Here is a 26,882-nt window from a genome sequence, read left to right as displayed (position 1 = left end):
GTGTTTCAGGAAGAAAAGAAAAAAAACAACCAAAACCACCCAAACCAGAAAAGACTAAAAGAACTAATAAATCCTTATTTCCTCTGGATTTGTACTCTACCGCCTCACCAATACTATAATCCTATGTCTCTCCAGCATTTCCCTCGTGAGTTTGCCCTTTGGACCAGCTCTCCTGTAGATCATTATCCCCTGACAATGCCTACATCCTCCATCCCTTCTCCATGCATCTACCTGCCAGCAACCCAGCTCCCTGCTGTGCTCCTTGATTAACACCAGATATGGGACAATACCTGCTGTGCCTGGTTTTGAGCTATGCTTCTGTTGATTGACCAGGCAGTGGTGGCTGGTTGCCCATCTGAAGAGAACAAGCAACCACTGAGCTGAGAGAATTTTTCTCTTCAATGGAGACATTATTTTGGTACTATCTGACCTATAAACACATCATGGATCTACTGTGAAATAAGCAGCTAAGTCCAGTAGGCTCAATTCTGCTTCTCACAGCTAGCAATCTGCTGGCATTTGAGATGCCCTAGAGTAACGAAGATCTCCACATGTGGCTGACACAGGACATGCAGAAGACCTGAGTCCTTCTGGAGCAGTCCAGACAGGATACCCTAGGGAATCTAAAATTAGACACCTAAGCTTAGACGACTGAATTAAGGCTACTTTTCCCCTGGGGTACAGTGCGAAATCATCTGTGTATAGATTTCTCATATATTTAAGTCTCTATGTCCTACAACCAACTTTATGCCTTTGCCCAGCTGCTGATTCTTAGGCAACTTGTTAATTTGATTGAAGTGGGCCAATGAGTTCAAAGTTAATAAAAGAGAATAAACAAGCAGACTCCAACTAACAATATGAGTACCCCAGCCCCTGTACCTTGCCTGAACTGAGAGCCATTTATCAGGTCCTGAACTGCAAAGGCAAACTGCCCTTGTTTTCCTTAAAAAAGCCGCATCGTAAGATGTGGTGTTTTAGGAGCTGATTGCTAAGGAGTTGGGACATCGCTTCAGCTTTGCAGTACCAGAGGGTGCTATTCTTGAGCTAATCTTCCGTTCCAGCCACAGCAATATCAGCCTGTTCATCATTAGGATGCTGTTACAAAAGCTGGTTACTCTGCATTGCATGGAATGCACTTTGTATCAAAATGCACGTATAGCCTCAAATTTTCTGCCTTCCCAAATGAATAGATGCAATGGTTAGTTTCACTGTGAGCCTTCTTTTAATGCGAGATTGAACAGAACAAGAAACTGAGAAAAAGGTACTAGCAAATCACAGAATCACACAACAGCTGAGGTTGAGGGACCTCTCAAGATTGCCTGGTCCAGGCCCCCTGCTCAAGCAGGGGCAGCTAAAGTATTTTGCTCAGGGCCATCTCCGATCAGGTTTTGAGTATCTCCAAGGATGGAGACTCTGAAACCTCTCTGGGCAACCTGTGCCAGTGCTCGATCACATGCACAATAGAAAAGTGTTTTCTTACATTTTGATGGAATTTCATGGTTTTCTGTTTGTGCCCCTATAGGGCACATGCAACACTGAGCAGTAAGCACAATGACCACATGTGCCTTTACAAGCAAGGTGCACTGGGCATTTACTTTTTCCCTTTCACCCCCATTAGCACTGCCTGAGCACTGTCATAAATGCAGCATTGGCTCACAGTCCTTTCTGCTGTTGCCCCTGTCAGTTGCCACTGGCATGTCCTCTGAGCATATCGTGGGCAGTAGTCTTTTGCCTCATTTTCCTTACTGTGTAATTGGTATTTCATTTCTCCCTTCCCTCTGCAGCACCCTATTCATGGTTGGTTTTTTTAGAGATCAAAGCAGCCCGTGAAGCCAGAGATACTTCTGAACAAAGTTGGCCCTCAGTTCGGTCTGAACTTCAGCCCTCCCATGGTGCCTGGCTTCTGTGCAGTGCCAGTGCTTCCAACTGCAATGTCGCCTCTCTATAACTCTGCCTCTGCCCCTCATCTTGCCAGTCTGCTTACCTAACTGCAAGTGATGGGCAGCTGGTAGTGACTGCAGCTCAAGGAGGTGGGAGTTGAAGATACTTTTTTGCTGTATCATCCTGTCCCACTGTCATGCGATCTTGTGCTACAACATGGGGAATTTCAGTCTCTATTCCAGTTGTGAGTGATTTCATCTGGTGTTGGGTCACCTCTCTATGAGGAACCCAACTGCCATCATCTCTTTTACCTCTGCTGTACTCATAGTCCTCCTCACACCAGCTCCATTACCAGCCCACCTCTTGACTCTCCCACTGCTGTTACCGCTAATGGGGAATGGCGAGGGAGAGAGAGAGGCTTTCTATCAAGTCCATTCAGCCCCACTATTCACCTCCTGGGAAGAGGGTTTGAATGACTGGTCAGACCCTCACATAGAGTCCAAGTCACCAGGTGAGAGCAGTGCACAATACAGACCTTCATTGCAGCTGCCTCTCCCTTTCTTTGAGGCTGGCTTCAGCTGGTCCTCTTCCCCTATATCAGACCCTGTGACATATTTATTCAAGGCCATGCCAGCAGTGAGAATTTATAAAGTGACCCCTCCACTTAGCATATATTAAATATTCTGCTACAGCATGAATATAGCAATATTTAATTACTCCTACATCCAAAATAGAAGTATCTGTTAATACAGAATAATGATGCAGGCCCTATGGATGCTGCTTATGCTAATGATGCTGACTCCTGGGGTCTTTCCCTGCAGTTCAGCGACACACAACACAAAGGACTCCTTTTCTCCAGAGCCCTACCCACAGGTTTTCAGTGCCGAAATGTTAACAGTGAGCACCTGTGACCTTCTAAATAAATTTAGTGACTCTAAATGTCATTGGGAAATTTCAAGTTATTGGACATATTGTAAAGCTTACTTTGCTGGATATTGGGACGTTTCTTCTAGTCCAATAAATTACCCTGAATTCACATGAGCTTATTTTGCAGAAATAATAGGACTTTCCCAAAGGTCAGTGATACTGCACATATGGCAGGGAAAGTAACAGAGAGGGGCATGCACTAAACAGATTCATAAAAGACACATTATGCAAACAAATGTTAATAAGGTCTCACAGAAGTATAGTCAGAGGTTCTGCTACAACAAGATGTCTGGCAACATGAACATCACAACATTTACTGTGTTTTGATCATAATGAAATTCTTCTCCAGTTAGCAATAAAATATCTATTGAATTGGGTGGAGTTTTGTAAAGTACCAAAAGTTTTCCAAGAACTCCACAGAGCTGGGTCTATGTTTTCACATTCTGTCTTACAAATTGCTTTTCTAATTAAAAAACTTTGGGGAAATTAATTCACTTTTTTAGACCATGGCTGAGTAAGTGATGTTTTGAGTGGCTGCCAGTTAAATGTTTATTTCTTACATGCATAACATAGAAAACAATGGTATGCCCACCCCTACATAAAGGGAGGCAATGCTAGGAGAGGTGAGTTCAGCACTGTCTGATGCGGTGCTTATTTGCCATGTGAACACATGTTCAGTCAGATGAACTGAGCTAAGTCTACCAAGGGTCTCTTGTCCAACCCCTCAGTCACAGCCACCAAATTACAAGGAGCCAGCACAGGTAGCATGGAGCCCACACTGATGCAAAGAAAAGTGTTAAACTGATACTTGCCACCTAAATAAACCCAGTCTGTTTTTCAGAGACTACAGCTGTTCACAAGTACCCATCAGGTCAGTGCAAGCCAGAGAGACCCAACATCTCTGCATCTAGTGTCCTCTATTTATATTCCTAAGCAGGGATTTGGAAGCTGAACTTTAGGCAACTGAGTTTGAAAATGCCTCTCATAAAATTTTTAATACTGTACATGGTATAATGTAGAGGCTTAAAAATGTTATTAACTTTGAGAAATGTTCTTGTTTAAGTAAATAACCATTTTATTATTGTGGTAAGTCACTTCTGACCTGTGTTGGTGCTGATTAATGCACTTCTTAGATGTGTGGCAGGCACCAGAGGTGTCCGTTAATTAGGGCTGCTGCACAGTCTGTCGTGTCTTATTGCTTAATTAATAAACATTAGCTAAGATATTGAACTTTCGAAGGAAACTAGTATACTGATGAACAGATTGTGCTATGAGCCTGGCTTGCTAATGCTCATGTGAGGAAAGGAAGATTTATATTCCATGCCTTTGGTTTGTAGAACAGCTGTGAGTGAATTCTACTGGGACACCTGTTAGAGGCCACTGTATAAATTAGTCCATGTTGCAGAACTACAGTATTAAAAAAAAAAAAGAAAAAAAAGAAAAAAGAATATTTAATGGATTGTAATCAATATGCAAGAAAACTACTGTAGCAAACAGAATAAAAGTCCTTACATGTAGGAAAGTTTCTTGTAATAGTAAAATTAACTTACCCTAATATAGTTCTTTCAACCCACAGACATCAAAACACTTGGCAGGCACCTGGGATTGGCTCCGTACCATGAGGCATGAGCAGCTGCCTCTCCCTCCTGGTAGATTTTTCAGATGTCAACAGGACACAGGGACAACATCCCTCTGGACGTTCTTCTGTCTCAGTCTCATTAAAAAATCTATGTTACTGTTAATAATGAAACTATCAGAAAGATTACAGCTTAATTTTCAGATGCCATTTTTGCCAATTTCAAATGATTTTGAAACTAAACATGCATAAATTTTATATAGAAGTCCATAAAATATTTTTCAGATAATTTTGGTATCATAATTAATATTTAATATTAACTCTGTCTTCAACTTTACAGCTATGTCTAACATCAAACAAAAATGATAAAATGTATTTAACAGGCTCCAGTCTTTAATATCATCTGTGTACAAAAATATATAAAAAGAATGGTCCCCTTTATAAAAATAAAAGCCTAAGCATTAAAAAGTATGGAAATCATTAGCTATGTTAACTGCAAAAAATATTCCCTTTCCCTTATAGTTTATATTCTTATCTGCCAAAAAGTGTTACTTTTAAAAATACACCCTGCCCATTTTACTCACCTTAATGCTGACCCACAAGACCTTCTAATGAGTCTTAAACATACTCATCGCTGAAAAGAAACATACAGTCTCTTTCTCAGCATTTGACAGCAGCACAGAATATTTGCATGTTTTTCTCCTCTTGATACCCATCAAGTGTTCATCACAAAACCAGAACTAGAGAGCAGTAATCAGCCTTTTTGTTAGCAGACTCAGGGCTTTGTTTGCATAGAAACTAAGGTACCGTTCCTATTCTTTCAGGTTGAAGTAGATGGGACGTTGATTTGCCAATGTGGAAAGAGTTACACCAATTGCTAGAGCTATTGCTATATCCTTCTTGTAGATACAGAAGTTTAGACCATTTCACAATTATTGTGCTTCTTCAACCTTAAATCAGCAAGGAAAAAGGCATTTAAAAGATGTTAACATGTATAGTCTTCACATATAATATATAATTTTATATTACCAGGAAAAATGTAATACTTCTTCCCTTTTAGGTATATGGATATCTAATTCCTCTGTTCAGAGATAGGTGCTATGCAAGTAGCAAAGCGGGAGCTAAAACAAATTAATAATAAATAAATAAGGAACTAAAAAGCTCTAATTTTTCCTATGAGACATGATTCCCATTGCAGTATTAGACACTTATCACATCTTTACTCTTGCTTCTTAGACTCTAAAAATAATACTTGCCTCACAAGGGATACTAATGAGGCAATATTTGCAGTTTATTTTTAAAATGTGCTGTTATTAATGAGAAATTATAATTATCCCAGTACCAGCTGGCATTTCCCTTCATACTGAAATGTTCCTTTTGAACAAGAGAGGAAACAAAATGCACTGTAACTTCTTTTTCAAAGATATGGTAAAATAGAGTGTGTCAGAGAAAACATGATGTCTGGAAAATTTGGTTTTTTGGTTTTGTTTTTTTTCCTGAATAAATTATTTCAGAAAAACCTCATCAGCTCTCTATTGTTGTGTTGAGCAAGTGCTTTATGTCTTATAACAGTGGAGAAGCTTTCCCTTTGCCTTAAAAACAAAATACATTTCATAAATTCATCATTTGCAACAGGTACAGTTAAACGTAAAGACTATGATATCTGCATTTCTGGGCTGCTAAAGATTGCCTCTTCAGTGACAAGTATCAACTAAGCTATGCCCCAGACTGTAACAAGCACCTATGTTTTATGAAGCCACTTTTGACAAATTGCTTGAGATACATGAGCTTTGACAGTTTTGTGAATAAAATTTCAGGTACATGGGGTTCACTTTCATCCATCCTAAGTCTGTCACAGGAGCAATCTGGAGGCATATTCATCGTTAGGAAGCAAGGCTTCAGAGGAAATATTTCTCTGGCAATCCGATGGTATTTTTTCCTATAGCAGCCATTTCAGCAGCCTGGATTTGGGACATTGAAGTAAATCCCAAGGAGATAAACAAGTAGCCAGAAAGGCAGGTGGAAGGATTATCATATTGACATATCATTTACTGGTAGATATCATCTGTATGTGCATGGCCAGTCCTGTCTGCACGCACATATGTGATCTGTCAATACACACAGGTGCATAAAATTCAGAGATCCCTGTGGCAAGTAATGCTGCCTTTGGAGTGGCCTGTACTTCTCAGTGCTGTTGTCCATGGGTCCGAAACTTAACCCGTGCAAATCCAATTCCCTGCCATGTGGCAAACACTTGTTTTTCATGCATAGGTGTTTCTGCCAGGATACAAGAGGGCTATACACTGTAGGACAAGGTCACCTCATCTTACAAAACTGGGACACCCAGCTGTATACAGCTACAAGAGTCTTGTTCCATTTTCTACCATGCCATGAAGGGAAGCTAAGGTCCTAATGTAGCTTCATTATTCTTATTTATTTGCATAATACTTGCAGCATAAGCATTAGGTACTGCTAAACAGATCCAACAACATTAATTCAGAATTCAGAAAGAGAATGAGGATATATTCCAGGATAATAAGATTGAATATATCGAAGCTACAGCTAGTGCTATAAAACACTGATTTGCTGTAAATAGTTTAATGTACCGCCTTCCAGCTGCATTAATGTCTGCGGTGTGTACATACATCTGTGTGAAAATGACAAATGTCTCCTTAAAGCAGAGTGGGTATAAATGCAGTAGGTATGTTTCTCATAAGTGCACGGTGTTATTATAAATATTGTGTACAATCATTTGTACTTTAGAGAACATTTAGCATTGCTTGGATTTTTATGTGGAAGGGTTATGTGTGTGGGGTAGGGTTGGTCTTTTTCCTAGCTTTGTTTTTGATCAACCACTTTCTATCTTTTCATACTTTTGGAAATCCTGACTATGTAATTTCCATCATCATCCCCACTGCTACCACTGCTCATTGCAGAACCTAGTAACCTTTCCTCTTGTCTTCTAAATCTTATATAGAATGAATCCAGCCAGCTTTTCATGGACCTTGCCTACTTTTGCTACCTCCTATCATACAGAGCTGCTAATGTCCTTTTCAATGTTATTTGTTACCAGTGTCACTAAAAACAAGCCTCCCTTCAACTCTGATCAAATGTAATTTTTCATACATGTGATTTATCTGTGACATCAGATCCTTTTCTTTCCAAATCCTGACCAAACACAGGCTTTCCACACCTGCTGAATCTGAAAGTTTTACTCACTTTATGGTATACGGTAACACCAGAATTTTATTAACTTTTGTTTAGTCATAAACAGCTTGGACATCCAGGTTTCTGAGAGAGGTTATGCAAAATAATGTTGTGCTTCGCAGTAACTTGGTGTGTGGGACATTGCCTGAATTAATCATACTCTAACGATCAGCAGAAACATATTATCACCAAGTAAATTTGCCAGGTGCTGCATTGTGCATTTGTAGTGCTTGATTGTACTATGACATTGCCACACACTTAACACTTAGTCAGGATGCAAATGTTAGAGCATTCCAGTATGCGGTGGCCACACGAGGTCAGTTTGTGGCCCTGTGACCCCATTCAGTACATCAACCTGAAGTGGATGAAAAAGATAGTGATACTGGTTAGTTCTTTCTTCTCCTCCTCCTTTCTTGGCTGTTTGGATGGCCGGACAGCCTAAAAAAGTGCCTACTGTGTTTCATATGCCTACAAAATACTTTGCATCTCCTCTGGTCACACTCCTGCCAGTCCCAATTCCCTGAGTGAAAGCCCAGCAACGCAGACAGCAAGCGCAGCTGTGCCATTAATTGTTTTCACTGGTTTCTAATTGTCAACTTTACACTGTCCTTTCAGCATTTAACTCTAATGCCCAGTGATCATATGCATTGTATTTCTTTAGGTTATACTCTCTATTGAAGAAGGCTACAGGCTTCCAGCTCCCATGGGGTGCCCAGCTTCTCTTCACCAACTAATGCTTCACTGCTGGCAAAAGGAGAGGAACCACCGTCCAAAGTTTAGTGACATTGTCAGCTTCCTAGACAAACTGATCCGCAATCCGAGCACCCTTCATAACCTAGTGGAGGATGTACTTGTGTAAGACTCTTTTTGGTACTTTTTTTTTTTATAACTCATGGTGGCTATCATTAGATGGTTTAGGGCATTAAGTAGGGGTGGGAGAGAGCCACAAAGTGCTGAATTCGCAAAGTTATGGGGGTTCAAATAACTTTAAACCCCTTCTAAGGTTTGCTTTATTGTTAATACAGTGTTGTATAAGGACTTTTTTTCTCAAGTCATGCAGACTTTATTGGGCATTTTTCTTTTTTTTTTTTTTGGTCTGAGCTCTGTGCACTGTCTTATCTTTAATCTTTGCGAATCTCTTTGTTCTTTTTTTTTTTTGGCACTCCTCCTATGTGCTTGTTTTCTCTTTGTAATTTTTTTCTCTATTCAAAAGCCTGTCTCTCCATCTGGCAGTACTCAAGCAATTTCTGAACTGCCTTGGAGTAATTTCCTGTAGAAAGTAGTTGTGTCTTAGCTTGCTAAATCTTTGTTTATCTGCAGAAGAATAGTAACAGTGACCAAATAAGAGATTATGCTATTACCATTCCAAAACAAATTCTTGATGGTGTTGCCCAAAGTTTTTTTCCATGAATAATATTACAGAAATGAATGCAGCCACAGGAGAAGCAAGGTTGTGGTGGAAGAATTTGTAAATTTTGTAGGCTTATTGATCCAAGCTGTCCCTGGATATCAGCTGAAATCGGTGAAGGTCCAGGTGGCCTCACTTCTTTCATTAGCTGAAACTCACCTTAAGATAAAGGTGCTTTCATGGAGACCCCCTGGGTTTTTAAGGGGTTCTCAAGGCCTGGCTGTGTCTTGCTGAGAACCTAAGTGGGTTAAGAGGGTTTTTTTATATGGTTTGGAGAAGGGCTGAGTCATAAGGCAAAGACTGAGGCTGGTATCTTACTGTGGTAAAGGCTGAATGGAGAGGTTACTAGGAAAACCTAGAGTTAGGGGCTACAGCCTTTGCATCTACCACAAACTACTGAGGCTTGTGGGATTTAATGCCCATGCACTAGAGTTAGTGGCCTTTCTGTGTATGTGCATATAAATAATATATGTCTTGCTACTTGTACCTGGGTCACTTTATTTAGCATCAGAGTAATGCATTTTTATCTATTCTTATTTTAAAACATTACTTAAGATCTAAAAACTTATGCCTGTTTTCTTGCAGTCGAGCTCTTATTGAGCTCACCTGCTTGGGAGTTTTTCCATTCATTTGGGAATGTTTGATGCAGTCAAACTGAATTAGTTAACTTATGAGATCAGCAGTTATTCTATAAAATCATACAATCATAGAGTAATTCAGGTTGGAAGGGACCTTAGCAGGTCTTTAACTGAGGTTTGTACTTAACAGTGTTCTTCTGTCCTTCAGTTTTGCTCTCTATCATTTTGATAATATAAATGAAAATCAGTGTGTTTAATGTATTTGAATATGTGTGGTTGAAACTCGGTATGTTAAGATACTAGGGTATGTTGTTTCCTACATTATACATAAGTCATGTTCCATCAGTTAATGTTGGCTGGCTTTTACTGTCTAAATTTTAATTTTAAATTAATTATAACTTTCTCCTAAAGGCTATCATAAGCTTTTATGAACAGCAGTGTGCTCTTTCTGCATTCTGTTCCTACAGTTTCTCTACACAAAATGTACAAAGTCAATGGAAGTTGTGAGCCCTCACCAGTGTGGTATGCAACAGAAGACTGGAAATATATGCCCCAAAATTGGAACATATATATATTTTTTTTCCCGCCACCTTTCTGTTTCAGTTGCAATAATATTAGGGAAAAGAACTGAAACAGAAATGTAACCAAATTAGCTCCTTCATTTTTATTTGCTACTCTATATAAGTCTATGTAAAAGCAAAGATATAAAATTGTATTCTTTTTGCTCCTTTTAGGCTTAGTTTTAGGTTTTGAACACTGTAATCAAAATGTTCCCATTGCATAATGGTATAACAATAAGGAGCCATTTGGGGTTTTTTGTAGATAAATGTAAAAATCATCTCACAGCATTTTAATATTTTTAAATTGTATCTCATGTTAAATTTTGTTTGTCCTCTACTTTGACTACTGTATTTATAAATTATTATCATCCTGATCTGTAAAGAAACACTCTGAAAACAAAAAAAAGAGCAGTGGGAGAGGTCTGTTCCTTGGTTTGTTACGAACTGTAGTAACAAAAAAAATATTGTTTCAGTAGTGCAATTTGGCAGACTGACATGATTTGTAAGTTTTTGACAATGGGTTAAATTGATCCTAGGTCAAGATCTGACCTTTACAGCTCAGGCTCCTCTCTCATTCCTTCTGCCTTTTAATAAAAATAATGAGCACCAGAGTAAATTGAGTGTTATATTTTTGTACTGCTTTGGTAATATTTGCATTTTGTTTTTACAGAATGCCAGATTCACCTGGTGAAGTTCCAGAATATCCTTTGTTTGTTTCAGTCAGTGACTGGCTGGACTCCATAAAAATGGGTCAGTATAAAAATAACTTCATGGCAGCAGGTTTCACAACTTTGGATATGGTTTCAAGAATGAATATTGAGTAAGTATGTAATCTATTATCCCTATTGTGACTAAACAATCTGAATTTGTTTAGATGCTGCAGTCACGTAATCATCACGATATATGGAACAGTGCTTTCATTTCATTTCCTTTCCTACCTAAGCTAATAAAAGACAAATACAGTTTTTTATCAAAACAACACAGGAGAAAGATATGATTAAGAGACCCAGAACTGATAGTTTCATTCTGTGACCATAACAAACACTACCAAAGGTCAAGCAGTGAGCATCCTTAAATGTTTCTTGGGAAATCAGTTTTGATCTAGACCACTGAAATCAGTGGCAAAAATCTTTTCTTACTTTGCTATGAACATCAAGCCCATGTCAGTCCCCATGAGGAAGGTGTTCCACACCTTGCTGCCCTTCTTCAGGTGTCTCTGACACCACTCTATCATTTTTTAAATTAAAACCCTGCACCCAGTATATAAGGGTTTGAGCAAACTATGGATTAATATGGTAGCATAATGATAGGATCTATTTTGTTCTCTGGGAATTCACGAGAAGGGAATAATCTTCTATTTGATGCTGGGACTGTTTGTATTAATAATGGTAATGGTCAGTTAAGATTCAATAATTTTACATGTGAAGTTAGGACTGGTTTTTCTCCCCTGTGTATCACTTTACATTCACCTACATTGAACTTCATCTGCTGCTTTATGCAGTCACTTAGTCTTACAAGATCTAAAACTCTTCACAGCTGGCCCTTTCCCTTACTACCCTGAACAATTCTCTCTCTCACCAGCTGACTTTTTCACTTCTGTGCACACCTGTTTTTCCAGACCACTTACTGATTTTTTGAACAGTAATGTTTGACATTATCCCAGCATAGGTCCCTGAAGATTTCTATTAATGATGACATTGTAAAACCTGACAATTTATGCCTACTTCCTGTCTTTAAACCAGTTATTTAGTCACGCAAAGACCTTTTCCTTCTTAGATCTTTATTTTCCTTATACAGCTTTGATGAGGAATCTTCTCTAAAGCTTTTGGAAATCCAAGTGGGGTGTATCAAATGAATTGCCATCATCCATATGTATGCCTACTCCCCCATTGGAAACAAGTAACTTTATAAAACAGGACTTCTCTTTGCAAAAGCCATGGTGATTCAAGTAGATGATTTATCCAATCTATCCAATAATTCTATACTTTACTGTAGTTTCTATTATGCCTTGTAATGATTTCAGACTCACAGGTCTGTGGTTCCCCAGCTCTCCTGGAAACTTTTTATTTTGTCTGGCACCACTTTCCATGCCTCAGGCACTAAGAATTTTAATCACATGGAACACAGCTATCAGCTCCCTCTCTCACGTCCCTGTTAGTAATTCCACTATTTCATCCTTTAGCTCTTTTAAAACTCTTGGCTAAATATAGTCTTGTTCTGGAGGTGGGTTGTTGATTGTTTTTTCAGTTTGTCCCATAACCTCTCCTGCAGTTGCTTCAACTTCAGACAGATCCTCTGGAAAGTCCCCCAGAAAGGTTCCAGCATGGGAGTCACTTCAATTTCTTCTGCAGTGAATGTCAACTCAAATAATTGGTTTAGTCTTCCAACAGTGGCCAGCCTTTCAGTGCTCTTTTATACCCAAATCATCATTAGACTCTACAGACACTCTGGCAGGCTTCTCGTACCCAGTGAGTTTGCTGAAAGATTTATTAAGTGTTTTATTATTAGGTGTCTTTTTCTGGTTGTTCCTCAAGTTTTTTAGCCTGCCTTACTGTGCTTTTACAGATTATCTGTCTAAGGTTATCATCCTTTCTACTTTCTTTCTTTAAATACCACTTTAGCCTTTTGAAAGATTCCTTCTTTCTTCAAATAACTTCTGTCACCCTAGGTCTGCTGGTTTCTTTCTGAGCTTTATCAGGCCTTCCTTGATAAGTGCTAAGCATTTTTCTTGCATTTCTAATACCACTCGCCCCTGTAAAGGTTTATTCTTTTAGCTGACTCTTTAGCTTCTAAGACACTCAGTATTTTTGCATAGTCCCTGCTGACCTTAAGTGTTGTGTATCATCCCCCACATCGATGTTAAGCCTAAATACATAATAGTTGCTGCTATCCAGTGGGTATTCCTCTGGAGGATACAGAGGCAGGTATCCTGAACTGCAAATCTGAAAAGGTCATGCCTCATCCCGTGAGCACCTTTACTCGCTATATCGTCAAACAATTTTTGAGGATATCTAAACAGGCAATGTCTATGCTACGTCCCAGTGTGGGATTTGCACAATTGACAAGGCATATCTGAAGTTTCCTGCACTCACCACCTCTGTGATCTTTCTCAGCATCTTGCAGTTGATGATGTTTAGAGAACAACTAAATGAGTGGATTGTGCTGGATGGTGGAGGCTGTCGACTTCATTCTTGCCAAAGAGTCAAGCTCTGTGGGTGAGATACCCACTCTGGGGTGCAGGTCTAAATGAGATGAAGGGAAACTGGGAGGAAAATCTGGGTCAAGCTGGAAGATTTGCTGCTATTCTGATCTTTAGACCATCTCTCACCACCATTCCCCTAATCATCAGAAGTACAGCCTCTGTTATTTCTGCCTCAGAACTGCAAGAGTGAGCGTATCAGCCCCGTTCCTTTGCAAGTATGAGTGGGAAACATTTGCTACTAACATATTATTAAAAATGGGCTATTAGAACCCACTTCTCAGGTTCTTCCTTGAGATTTGGAAAAATTACTTGACCATTAGTATTACAAAAGATACCAGAGTTCTAACTACAATTTTTTTTTTTTTCTTAAATGGCTGTCTTTAAAAATTTGGAATTGACAGGTGCAGAAAACTTCAACACTTGCAGCTTTCTTTTTTGTCCCAGTCAGGAAGGTAAACTGTCCTGAAGAAGAGCAATCCATCATATATTTATACTCTTTTGTGTACAAGAGGCTTTACTATACTTGCATCCAAGATGAAACTTTTTATCTTGCAGTGACATTAGAAGAATTGGAGTTGTACTCATTGGACACCAGAGACGAATAGTCAGCAGTTTACAGACTTTGCGGTTACACATGATGCACATACAGGAGAAAGGATTTCATGTATGAAAGTACTAGAATCAACTGTGTTCTGTGCCTCAGCATTTATAAAATGGAAAAATATTCTCATTCTTCCCTTCTGCTCTTCCCAACTTCAAGAACTGCAATCTCCTGTTCAGACTATAAAGTACTTCTATGTTAATGCTTCCAAACTGGAATTTTTAATCACACTGCATAGCTCCTCCGCCACTTATCTGCCGATAAAATCCTGGCCTACTACAAGACTCTTGCTACACATTGATGAATAACTCAGCATGGATGTGTAACTTTGTATAACACTATTTGGGAAACTTTCATGAACTTACTTGAAAGTAGTAATCTATTTGGCCTGGTGTGGCTTCTTTATCGATGTATTTAGAGTTTGCTGGTAGATCAAAAAGTATTTGACTTCTTTCATGTTCTGTGATCATGTAACTTCCAATACCAAATGTGCAATCAAAAAGAAGTTTGACATAAATATTTATTTTCTCTCTTAATTAAATCCAGACGTATGGGTCCTATCGTTATATTACTTTACGATAGTTTGAATGCTGGTAAGCTGGTGCCTCAAAACATTAGTATTGTTTGCAGAAATGACTGATGATTTTATGTAGTGAGTTTTCATTGTGTGAATAATTGGGAGGATAGTGAGAGAAATCTGTTTGAAATCTTAAGGTTCTTGATTTTTAATTACTTTAGCACTCGACACTTTTTATGCTTTAAATTTTAGATTAGGTTGGAAAACTTGTTCATCCTTGGGATTCTTCACCACCCTAGACTTTTTTTTTTTTTTGTAGTAATACTCAGCATTTGCTTCTACTACGTGGCAAATACTCACTGGAAAACTGTTTGTAACATTTCCATAACCATGTGTAAAACATGGTTGTCAGCTATATCGTGGCCACGTAGACTTCAGAAAGCTTTCTGTTCCAAAAACGCAGGCCTCTGCTGCTTGAACTACGCATAATTTCCACCAGTGGTAGCAGACCTTAGAGGGCCAGCCATCAGTGGGGTGATGTGCTTATTCCCATAGGAGCAGGCCAGCCATATCATTCTCCAGTTGAGGGCAGCAGTACAACCACCAACTAATGCTGGAAGTTACACACTGCGGTATTCAGTTATCTTGTACATAGGCAGAAAAGGAGACGTAAGACAGCAGTGTAATAATATGTTGCCTTGAGTCTACTTCTAACTGCTTTTAGAAGTAAAAAGCAGAATCTGCTGAAATGGAGCTCTGGTTACTATGGGCTAGATCTCCATTTAGTACAGTTATCTAAATGACATTGAAGACAATGACCTTTAGAACTCTTCAATAGCCATATTTACATGCAAGAAAATGTCTGCAAAGGCCTAACATAATATTTGTACCTCTTTAAGACTTACAGCTTTCATGTTCTATTCAGACAGCTTACACAGGCGTGCTGGGCTACATTTCCAAACTTTTGCATGGGATACGCGCTACTGGGAACAGGGGAACGAGCGCATGTCTGCGTGCTGTAGAAGTCACACGCAGATCTACATGCATGTCACATGTAAACTGGGTACAGATGCTTTCGTTGATTTATACATAGTTTGGAGGATGTTTTTTAGTTATGTGGCATTCCAATATACTCAAGCATTACAACTCTTCTGTTAAAACGTGCATTTGGGCAATTAGTATAATACATGTGTATATCAAAATGAACTAACTACTTCATGTAATCATAATGATATTTACTGCTTAATTTACATCTTGTAAATCAAAATGTATCTCCTAACTCTTGGAAAAGGGTGCTATTGTATACCAGTGGCAAAGAAGGAAAATCAGAAAGCAACTCAGAAAAGATTATGCTTCCAACCAGTTCAGAGTAGGACACGCTAGGCCTGATTCACTGCCGTCACTTTATGTTGGAATAACTGCATTAGTTTAAGTGATATACCAGTAGTGCACTAAGTAAATTTTCCTTTCTTTCATTTAAAAAAAAAAAAAAAAAAAACAGATTTAACTGAGGAACAAGTTTTCTAAAGATCAGGATTCACCAGTGTTCTACAACGCCAATTTGATGAGCTTTTTTTAAAGAAGGGCAGCTCCAGTCCTATTCTAGCTACAAAGGTAATCTTGCCAGCATGAGCAGTCCCACTGAACTCGGTAGGACTGTACAAGCATGTGCATTTTGCAGGATCACAGGCCTTTAGTGGGGAAAAAAAGCATTTGTTCTTTTCTGTGACTGTCACTTGAAAAATTCTGCCCCAATTCCACATCTGAATAATTTTTTGGTAAAGGTTCTCTTATGGAAAGAAAAATCATACTTACCTGAAGCTTTTTTAAAAATACTATCATCACAGAGTAATTTAAAAGTTCATTTTCCTTGATAATTTTGTTATCCATTTTGCCTGTCATTGCTTCCGTGGCCAACAACGTGACATCTGTGGAAGGAGCCTCTCTCACAATTAAATACATTACCGAGGAGGTATGAGTCTGTTATTTGTTAATGGGGTTTTAAAATTACTCATAATTAATCCAAACCATGTATGTGCACTTTTAAATTCTCCTTTGCACATTTTTTTCATTCCTGGTAGTGTGGATGCAGAGCAGCATGTTATGTGCGCACAAACTGGATATATTTCATGGAAATTAATTTAAAAATTTATCACACTACTGAAAATATATTTTCAATAGAAAAAATATAACAATATTAAAACATTTATTAATCAGATATATTTTTTTATATAAACAACAGTTTGGGTAACCAGAAAGGAAAGAACAAGGGATTCTTTGGGTGAGGACGTTTATTAAAAAACATTGTAAATCCAGGATTTTGTGGGTTTATATGGCTTGGGTTTTCGTTGTTGTGGTGCAGTATGACACTTCTATAATAGTTATCTTGATCAAATTTATATTTTCCCCATTTTGGAAACACTTTATTTGCTCTTGCTCCAATTCCAAGCTTACTCTTGTTTGGGGGGAGGGGGTCCTATTTTTTTAATTTAAAAACAAACAAGAACGCAACGGGTGTTATTTTTCAAATGTGAGCTTAATTCGGTGCAGGCCACAAATGTGTATGTGAAATTAGAGTAAATTTCTTTGTTACAGGGGATACTTTCTTCAGGTGAAAATAAGCTTTATTTGGTTACCCTGCATATTGCAGTGTGCAGTTAGAGTTTAAAATTAACAAATTTAAGCAAATCTAGTAGGCTGTTTTTGAGAATCTGGCCCACATTGCAGAGTGCTTCATGACTGAAAAGTTCACAAAATAAAGTATGCATGATACGCAAGCCAGAAAAAAAAAAAGGCATTAAAAGGTGGATATAAGGAAATCGTTCTAAGTTATTTACAAGTAATATCCATATGTAGATTTTTCTCACAGATCTGACTGTCATTAATCTAGAATAAAATCCATCCACCTGTACTGTTATCATGGCTTGTGTATCACTTAAGCCTCCAAAACATAGCTTAAGCGAGGGCCTTGACTGCTGAGCAGGACCAGGTTAGTGTCTCTTGGCTGAGAAGCGCACTGCCCCAGCTGTCCGTCATGTGCCAACCACACTGCTTCCAAAGTTGACTGACAAGCAACTTGGATGTCCATGGGATGGTCATCTAACATGGAAACCATATCAGTCATCCTTACTCAAGCTATCTCCACTTGTCAACCAGAGCCCTGAGACATATTAGGAGGAATTCTTCTCACCTAATTTTTGGAGGTCTGCATTTGAGCAAGTCATCTGAGGTTCCCTTTTAATCAATGGAGAGAAGTGGGCCCTTGTACGATGTGAGTCATCTGACAAATGTAATTAGTTACTTCCGGGTTAGATTAATTGTGCCAAAGAAGCACCTGTTTCTCTGCATTCAAAGAGATCAAAATGACTAGCTCACATCCAGGCATCTGTGCTTGGTCAGGTGAATCTCATGCATTGATTGTATCCAGTCCTTATGCTGAACCTGTGAAAAAGAGAGGATCTTGTCTATGATGCTAGTGTTAAAACTGAACAAGTAACAGCAGAAGGTTCAGTAGATTTTGCTTATGAGGTGTTTGCATATTGGAATTACTGAGGAGCAATGGGACTCCATGAGGTGACAGGATGAGAATTGAGCTATGTAATTTAAATTTTTCTTAAACAAAAGTTACTCTTTTTGTTTCCAATGAATGTAAATTCAGTGTCCGTCTAATAAAAGCTTAGACACATGCTATGCTTTAAGACATCAGCCAAGACCTTTCAGCATAAGGCAATCCTCTAATTGCAAATAGTGCACTCAACAATAAATTCAAATAAATTAGTTGCTCTGGACAAAGCATTCTGTGTCCAAAATTGTATTGGGTACTAGCTGGATTATTCTGACATGGAACTCACAGACTGTAGTACTTTGATTTTTCTGTAATTTAAGACTGACTATCCATTTTCTATTTTTTATATGATGAGCCTAATACTGGGCTCCAATTATTTCTTTTTCAATGCAGATTCATACAGGATCCAAAGGTGGCTCATAAGTAATGTACAAAACGCCCTTTATTCAGATGCAGTAGAGATTCACAGTATGGAATAGCTGGGACTGTGGAGGTGCCTAGTAAGACTGTATTGACCACAGCAATTTCCATGTTCGAATGGCCCCAGGGGACCATATCAGCCACCAAGATAAAGCAGCATAGAACATACTTTAACTTGTATTGAAGATCAGTGGCTAAATTTCAGGTGGCCCCATTGCAAACTGAAGCATGTATTTAGCTGATTTAACTCAGCTGATGGAATGGTTCTATGGGACACATTCTGGCAGCTGAGAATTTCTCTTATGAACAGAGGGTACCTGTAACTACCCAGTCGTGGACTCAGTTTATCTTGGAATATGTCCTGCAGAGACTGGAAAGGAGGACTCGCTTCTAATCCAGTCCAACACATCTTTTAGAGTAACAAAAGTTAGAGTCATAATAAAAAGTCTGTCGTCCATTGCATTTTCTAGGAAAAGCATTAAAAATAGAGATACTTCACTCACAGCATTTGCACACGGTTGAAGAGCATTGTATTCTGTTAAACAGTTTTCTTCCAGAATACCCTTTTTCACCAACTGTAATTGATCTTTCCTGAATAAAATGGCAAAGATAATTTTTTTTTTCTTTTTATAATGGTACTATGATTATTTTTTGAGAGTGAGGGAAAGATGTGTTGGGCTGGGCTAACACTTAGTACGACAGTGATCTTGAAATCTCCTGGAGAGACAAATGAATCAGCCCTGAAAAGGAAAAAAAATCCCTAAAGCCTACAATAAGGTGAAAAAGGAAGACCTGCCCATATTTTGCTAGGGATCTCTAACAAAAAAACAAAAGAGTTGCATAAGACAGTTCCATGCACTTACAGCTCACAAATATCTTCTACCATCACATACTGTATTTAGTAGTGCACACTGCTCTTCCATGAGTGCTATGGTTGTGTATAGTTCCTCAGATTATGGACCAGGATATGTTGAGCATGTTATGGTTATAAAATATTTGTCTATATGTACATAAAGAATTGTATATATAATGTATATCATAATGTCTGAGGTTTTTCAAACCTCCCAAATTAATTACCTAACTCCCAATAATGCTAATGGGGTTGATCTGCTCCACTGGCTTTTAAAATTTTTAACGGCATGCACTGTATGTGTATAGTACTTCCCAACTTCCTTGGCTTGTTATCTGGAAATGGACAGCCTCTCATTTCCTCTGCAGGCAGAAAAAACATTTTCAAACTGGCTTACAGAAAGCTGCCTGGTCATCTGATGCTGACCCTTCTACTGCCACCACACCAAACCCCTTTCTAATAATTCTTTTCCGTACAACTAGTTACTGTGGAAATTGTCAGTGATCATAAAGGGGAAGCAAGGTGCCCATGAGCCAGCATCTCTAGTAAGATGTAGTCCATGCTATAAAAAGTTTGAGTCCCTCTGCTGAAGTCACCAAAGATGTTTAAACGGTATATAAATTATTTTCTTTTAAATAGCCATTTATAGACACTTATGAGGTTAAAATGAAGGAAATTTTCAAGGGAATATGAGTAAGGATATGCCAGTGTATAGTATAAAAAGATTTAATTAATTTTAGAAAGAAAAACCAACAAAAATGGTTGATGAAAAAACATGAGGTTAAAAAACTGATTAGAATTAAAATATATTTCCATATTTTTAATGTGTAATAATACATTGCCAGTTCAGTGAAATCTACTTCTGTGTATGTTTCTTTAAATATCCTACATGAGTATCTCTTACCTTTCTTTCCTGCAAGAGATTTCCCAAGTACATCTCTCTTCCAGAAAGGTTTAGCCTATTATTTTTCATACCTGTGTAATTAAACTGGAATAAAAAATGCCAAGTCATGACACTGAAGGTATGGAAAAAAATATATTAAAAAGGTCAGTCTCAAAATCATTTGAAGTTTTCATACATGTTCTACTTTGTTCCTGTCCAAAATTTTGACCTATGTCTAAGCATCTGAGCACTTTGACTAGGAGGTAACTACACGTGTGTCTCAGTAATAATGTGTGTACTGTGCCACGCTCAGAAACTCCTGAATCTGTAAACAGTTACATGTTTGTGTGGCTTAATTCACATAAGGAGGTTGATTAGAAATGGGACAATTTACATGAGTAGAGTTAGGCATAAAGGACTTGCAAATCCAAGTCCCTATAAAAAAATTGTAAGGCAACATGGGATAACATTTTTTTTCTTCTTTTTTTTAACTTCAGTACCACATATAGTTTCCTTGAGGAGTCCAGTACATTCATTGATATTATCACAAAACCTGCTGCCCATATTTTTCTTGATATGTGAGGAGACATTGCTGACTTTTAATTTGGGAAATACTACACGTTTTGGGGAATATTCATCTCTAATATGCACATCAGCAAGCCGATTACAAATTTGTGACTAAACCATAATAAATACTAATACTTCTCATTATTGACACTTCAGTGAAGAACTGCTAAGCAGCAGCATGTATGTTGAGAGGTAGATAAGCCAAAACCCTCAGACTGAAAATTCACAAATCAAAGAGCATTCTAGCTCTCTGTATTCTGAACTGTGTGATGCCTGGGGCCTTGGTTGTATAGAAAGGAACCTTGAATCTAGAATCTTGAAAATCACATTTGGGGGAAATCTGCACTGGAATCCAAATATTCATTTCTGGCTGTGAATGATGAAAAAGCACCCATTGAAACAGTCTAGGGAGTATTTACACAGTATCATCACCGCATAATGCTCTGAGGCTCTTCTACAGCAGTGATTGAAAAAAATCTGATGTACTGGTTTCCCAGGGTCCAGCCTATGACAAAAAAAACAGGTACAACTGTCATCATTTAGATTAGAACCTCCCATAGACACAATTCTGTAACTGAAAGACTACTTATTCTTCTTGTTGCATACTGGCTTTTTTGAGAGGAACCTAAATAAACAGTAAAGAGTGGCTTACAAACTAGATTTTCAGCTTTCTCTCATTCAGACTGAGCTTTACTTGAGAATGATTAAGAGGCAAAAAGGAAAAGCAAAAGAGGGCTATTTTTTTTAAGAAGCTGAATGCTCTGAGCTGCATAACTTACCGTCACAGTCTCTTTATGTACAATAGGATTAGCTGAAAAAGACAAAATGCAGCCAATGTTTCAAATCTGTGGATTATTTTAGTTACTAAATGCCTAATTCACAAGTTCCATTTTTGTCTTGGGAAGGTTCTACTCTAATACACCTAGTATTTCCAAATCCTGCTGAAAGATTTTAATAAACTTCTTGATGGAGTAATTCCAGGGACAATGATGTAACTGTGAGGAATTAAATGTTTCAGTGTCAATAGCCATGGTCTTGCTATGACCAAAATTCATGAGAGTTTGTTACTGACTTCACTGACAGTGAGATGAAGCCCTGCATTACACATACTGTATGTAGGATTCGGCTCTCCAAACAGATTCTCCTTTCCTGCATCCCGCTACTGTCATGGTTGATTTGTTGTTAGAGAACCAGCACTTACTAGGACACATGCTGTCTTGTCATTCAAATGTATCACTAAAATTTTTGCTAGTTTTAATTTCTCTGTTGAGAGTTTCAGGTTGAGATGTAGGTTGGTCCTTCAGGGCACAATCCAAAGTCAGTTAAATCCATGAGAAGATGCCAATAGACTGAAAGAGGGTTTGGATCAAAGGTTTCTGTAGATTTGCATGGAATGGATGGTCACATTTAATAGGGGAGAAGAGACTGCACTGAGCATAAAAGACAAGGCTACTACCTCAGGGATATGATGAAAGATTATGATTACCTTCAACATGGCAGAGCTGAACTGCAAGGTACAAAAGGTGGTTGCTGCACTCTTTTTTTTTTTTAATCTGGAATGGGCTACCATCTCTGTGTTTTGAATAAGTACTTAAAATGACCTACGCATCTAATAGAGTATCTAACAGAAATGTTTTTGGTTGGTTTTTTTTTCCCTAGAAAATTCCCCAAAGTCCTGGATTTAAATTCAGGAGAAAACCATCAAACCATCCCCATCAAACAAACACAATCTACAGAAAAATGAGATTTGTCTATCTTTATTCTTTCCTAAACATTATGCAATATTATCTCCCCTTCATAATAGAAGTTCTAGCTGATCATTTGCCTCTTTGACAAGCGGTTTTATACTCCTAGTGCATTGCAGTGTAAGTTTTGAGATTTGCCAGTTAATGAAACGCACAGTAGCAAACAAAATAACTAATGCCCTCCTAGTGGTTCTGTTTATTGGACTCTCTCATTAATTCCCTATCTCAAGAAAACCATCCTACTCTAAGATTCTTAACACGTAAACACGTAAGCATTCTAAAGCTTATGGCCATGATTCCCTATCTGCCTCTCCCCAAGAAACATGTAGCTTTGAATTGGCAGTGCAGTATTTTTAATACCATTTCTTTTGCAGCAATTTCTTCACCCAAGTTTTCTACATAAGGTAGAGAGGGCTATTTCAGATCAAAAGTTGGAAAAGTTGTTTCTTGGCTAACTCTGGTGAAGGAACTGGACTCAGTCAGGACTTCAGTATACATTGCTCTTACCTAGCGCCTTGCGTCTGCTTCTGTTGAGGCCAATGTCAAAATTCTCTGATGGTATCAGTTACGTCACGCACGGTGATGCCGTGGCTGAAAACCCGGAGACTAACAAAAAGGGCTTGTTCTTGTTTGGTGCAGTATAACTCCTATTGACTTCAGTAACAATGACAGGTACTCTGTGCTTCTCAGGATTGCATCTGCAGTTTAGCAAGGAAAAAAAAAAATCTTTAAAAGATCATGTGAAACCTTATTTACTGAAAGGCAATAGTTTATTTTCTAGCAAAGCAACCTTCATTGATCAAGTTGGAATTAATTGTTTTAATTTTGTCATCAGGGTTTTTTTTTTAAAAAAAAAACCACTTTGACTTACAGAAAAAATGCAAGAAAAATATTTGACTACCTTCTAAAAATTAACTTTGATTTACTCTTGGAAGATAACGTGGTTGGTATGTTCTCTCAGGATAGCCTCTATCTATTTCTGCGTGTTGGTTTTAAACGTATCTGAATTAAAAGGGTTTTTAATCTCTGTCTCTTCTGTGAAATTAGATTGTACACAACTAAATATGACTGCTCTTCATAGTTTGCTGTTCTAGCATAGCCATAAAATGTATCAATGTATGTGTATATATGAATAACTATTTGATGACAGACACTTTATATTATATATTTAAGCAGCCATGTCAAAACCTTAAAGGTAGATGGCTTCAAAAGTGATGGTATAATCATAATACTCGCAAACTGTTTTACAAAAAAACCGTGGCCTCAGCACAAATCTCATATCCTTACCAGTAGTCTGAAACCCACCTTTTCTTTAAAGACCCCAGATAACATTTTGTTTTGCCATTGCTTCCTTTCTCTTACCAAGATGTATTTCAATAATGACAACTACCTGTGACTCAGTCTTCACCATTCATCTCACAGAAAAGCAGCCTTGGTACTGTACCTCTAAGTTGTATCTTCATCGGTCTGAACTTGTGTAGCATTGCACACAGCAAGCACGCTCTACTCAGAATGAGACTGAACATTTCACAGCTGGTATCGTTCGTTTCCCCCTGGGACTGCCTCACTGTTCAGAATGACTTTTCTTCACGTAATATATCTCCCATACATGTTCCCACTGCGTTTTTCTTTCTGCCTTTTTGCCTGTTCATAACAGTATTGTAGGAATAGCCATGAAATAAAAAGCTTAATGTACTGATTTGCAGTCCCAAGGGGAATTTACATTAGAAGTGAAGTTGTTATTATTTACTGAAAAGTGGTGTTATCTTCTTTTTTTTATTATTATTCTATTCCTATGATAATATGATGTTCCATGTAAATTTTCATGTGCTGGCATGCCTACAAGTTAATAGTGTAATAGAATGCTCAGCTTTCAACATTAGGGTGTTTTTAAGGTGAATTGCATTACATATGCCATCTCTTTGCAGAAAGAATATGGGGTTTGGCAAAGCTACCTGCTGAGCAACATAATAAGATTTTTGTACAAAGTACAAGTTACTGATTATTATTGTATTTTATTTTTCTATGATTTCCTAAGAGGCATTATCAGGTCTTACGGATGGGGTAAGCCTGTTTATTAAGATATTTATTAGCAAATAAAAGTTACAGTACTGGTGGTTATTTTTGAGTTAATGGTGTTTGTTTTGCCTTAAGTTACTAATATAATGATACAGAGTGAAGCCTGTCATACATGATCATGCAAAAAAACCCCAGCTGCTTAACACAGGGTGGTACACTAATAAAGATGGACCGGCAATATGTTCTAACACTTCAGATGCTTCAGGGTGGTGTTGTTTTTTGTTTTTTAACTAAAGAACACTTAAGCATGGTGGCCTCTTCTGTGCTTACCATGGAGCATTTATGCTCTGATAAATGCCTTGACAAAATGCACATACCATTAACATCAGGAAAAAACTGTGCACACTAAAAGTTCCAAACAACAGCACTCTCCTTCTTCAGAAACACTGGAAATCTGAATTTTAAATAGATTTTAATGTGCTATTAAGATTTTGCAGTACTGTTCACCCTCCTTACAGTGGTTCACTAAGCCATGCAACTCCTTCTCTAGTGTTTTTCAAAACTCTCACTGACAAATGCAGTTTTAAAACTGATCATATTATGTAAATAATGCCAGGGCAATACAGGGATTCACAAAGAAGTGAATGCCATATACAATAATCAGACCCTACCTCAAAGAGTTTAAAATTGTAATTAGCCTTTCATTTCATAACATCATATGCATGCAATACAAAACTGAACAGAAGCATGTGTAGATTAATAGGAAATGAATGTCAGATGTCCACAGTCCATTACATTCTGCATATTTTACATGGGAAGAGCTTTCTTCACTGAGTTTAGAACTATTTCTTAGATACAGACTGATTTCAATATAAAAAGTAGATGACACCTTCCTCTAACACATACTTACCCACAACCTGATTAGCTTTTAGAAAGTGCTTCAACCCAGAATTTCACTGTGATATTTATTCTACTTGCTTTTCCTTTAATGGCTCGTAATGTCAGTATGAGGGAATCTCATCTTTTAGTCAGACCCTTTCTGGGTATAGGGAAATCATGAAATCATGATTGCAATTTACCTCAAACCTTTAATAATGATGAAGCGACAATAAGAATTAGAAAGCCAAGCAACAGACAAAATGTTTGTAGTATTTTTAATCTTTGAAGTTTAATGCGAAATGCATTATAAGTGGGAGCTTCTGACTTAAGATTTTTAGCAAAAAAACCCTGTCCACATTGTTATCAAACAGCTATTTCCACTGTTCTCACTCCTCTCCCTAGGGCAGAAGTTGAGACAGTAGACTGAAAGCTGTGTTCAGCGTATGTGAAACTAGATCAGATTTTTTCAAAATGAGGGCTGGAGCTCCACGAAGGAAAATTGCTTCTTCAAGCGAAGGAGCAGTACAGACCACCTCTTGGGAAGCAGAGGCAGAACCGTGCACTCCACCCCTCACTCATTGCTTATCTTTGTTCAAAAGTGAAGGACAAACCCCCAAATAAGCTTAAAATCTGGAATTGCAGAAATACCAGATTGTAGTGAGGGGTGCATAAGGGACTGTGTTGCTCCGGCTAGTTGCCTTGCACTGCCAGTCTATGAGGGATGGGTATGGGACAGCACGCCGAGCTGCTCCCTGCCTCAACTTCGACCTCACCACGCAGGGTCTCGCTCGGGCCTGCAGCGTCGGGTATCAGCCTGGACACAGAGCGGTATATGAACAACCTTTTACCTCCCAGGAACCCCTCAACAGAGGCGAGGGAGTGAGGAGAACTCATGCTGCTGTTCCAGTTAAAAACAGGAGTTGTCTTTTTACCTGCATTTGTAAGTGCAGCAGCATAGGACATCACAGCACTTAACTTGTACGGAACCGAGAACAATTTTGGCAGCCAAACGCAAGCACGTGGTAGAAAAAGAGACTGGGTTTTAGTTTACATGTGCTTCTGTTTGGAGCTCATTTTAAGTGATTAAGTAATTTTGTGCAGCAGGCCTAGAACCAGTCTCACTGGGCCGTGCTACACGGCAAAACATGACCGAAGTCTATTTCCACCCACTGCATCTAGCCTAAACAAGCCGCCTTCTTCCCGAGCCCCAGCTGCCCTCACCACCCGAGAGGCGGATTTAAGGTTTTCCCTGAACGTTGTACTCCACCGAACTGCCTGCTTAAGAACAGGAGCTGCTGCGAAGACCTTTGACGGTGTTTTTTACTGGCTCTTCTTCCCACATGGGTTGCAATTCCCAAGAGGATTTATCTGAGCGCTCTCGTCGCAGCTGTGCAAGGAAGAGGCACCGGCGTCGGGAAACCATTAAGACAGCTGCTGGACGCGGAGGACGAACGGGGTGCGGTTTAGTAGATAGGTGTGGGACGCCCGCCCCGCGTG

At 38.5% G+C, this 26,882-nt stretch overlaps 1 protein-coding gene across 1 annotated transcript in view; it reads left to right on the top strand.

Annotated features, from left to right (window-relative positions):
* Positions 1-15,447, top strand: part of EPHA6 (EPH receptor A6) — a 513,140-nt gene extending 497,693 nt beyond the window's left edge. Inside the window, exons 17-19 of the mRNA XM_075034050.1 lie at positions 8,253-8,446; positions 10,808-10,957; positions 13,895-15,447. Of these exons, the coding sequence (XP_074890151.1) occupies positions 8,253-8,446; positions 10,808-10,957; positions 13,895-14,009 (459 nt within the window). The 3' untranslated portion in view covers positions 14,010-15,447. The remainder of the gene's footprint in view (positions 1-8,252; positions 8,447-10,807; positions 10,958-13,894) is intronic.
* Positions 15,448-26,882: the final 11,435 nt, after the last annotated feature.

Source organism: Buteo buteo, chromosome 8, assembly GCF_964188355.1.
Source record: "Buteo buteo chromosome 8, bButBut1.hap1.1, whole genome shotgun sequence".
NCBI lineage: Eukaryota > Metazoa > Chordata > Aves > Accipitriformes > Accipitridae > Buteo > Buteo buteo.
Note: the sequence above shows the minus strand (reverse complement) of the source record. Positions and strands in the feature narration are given on the sequence as shown.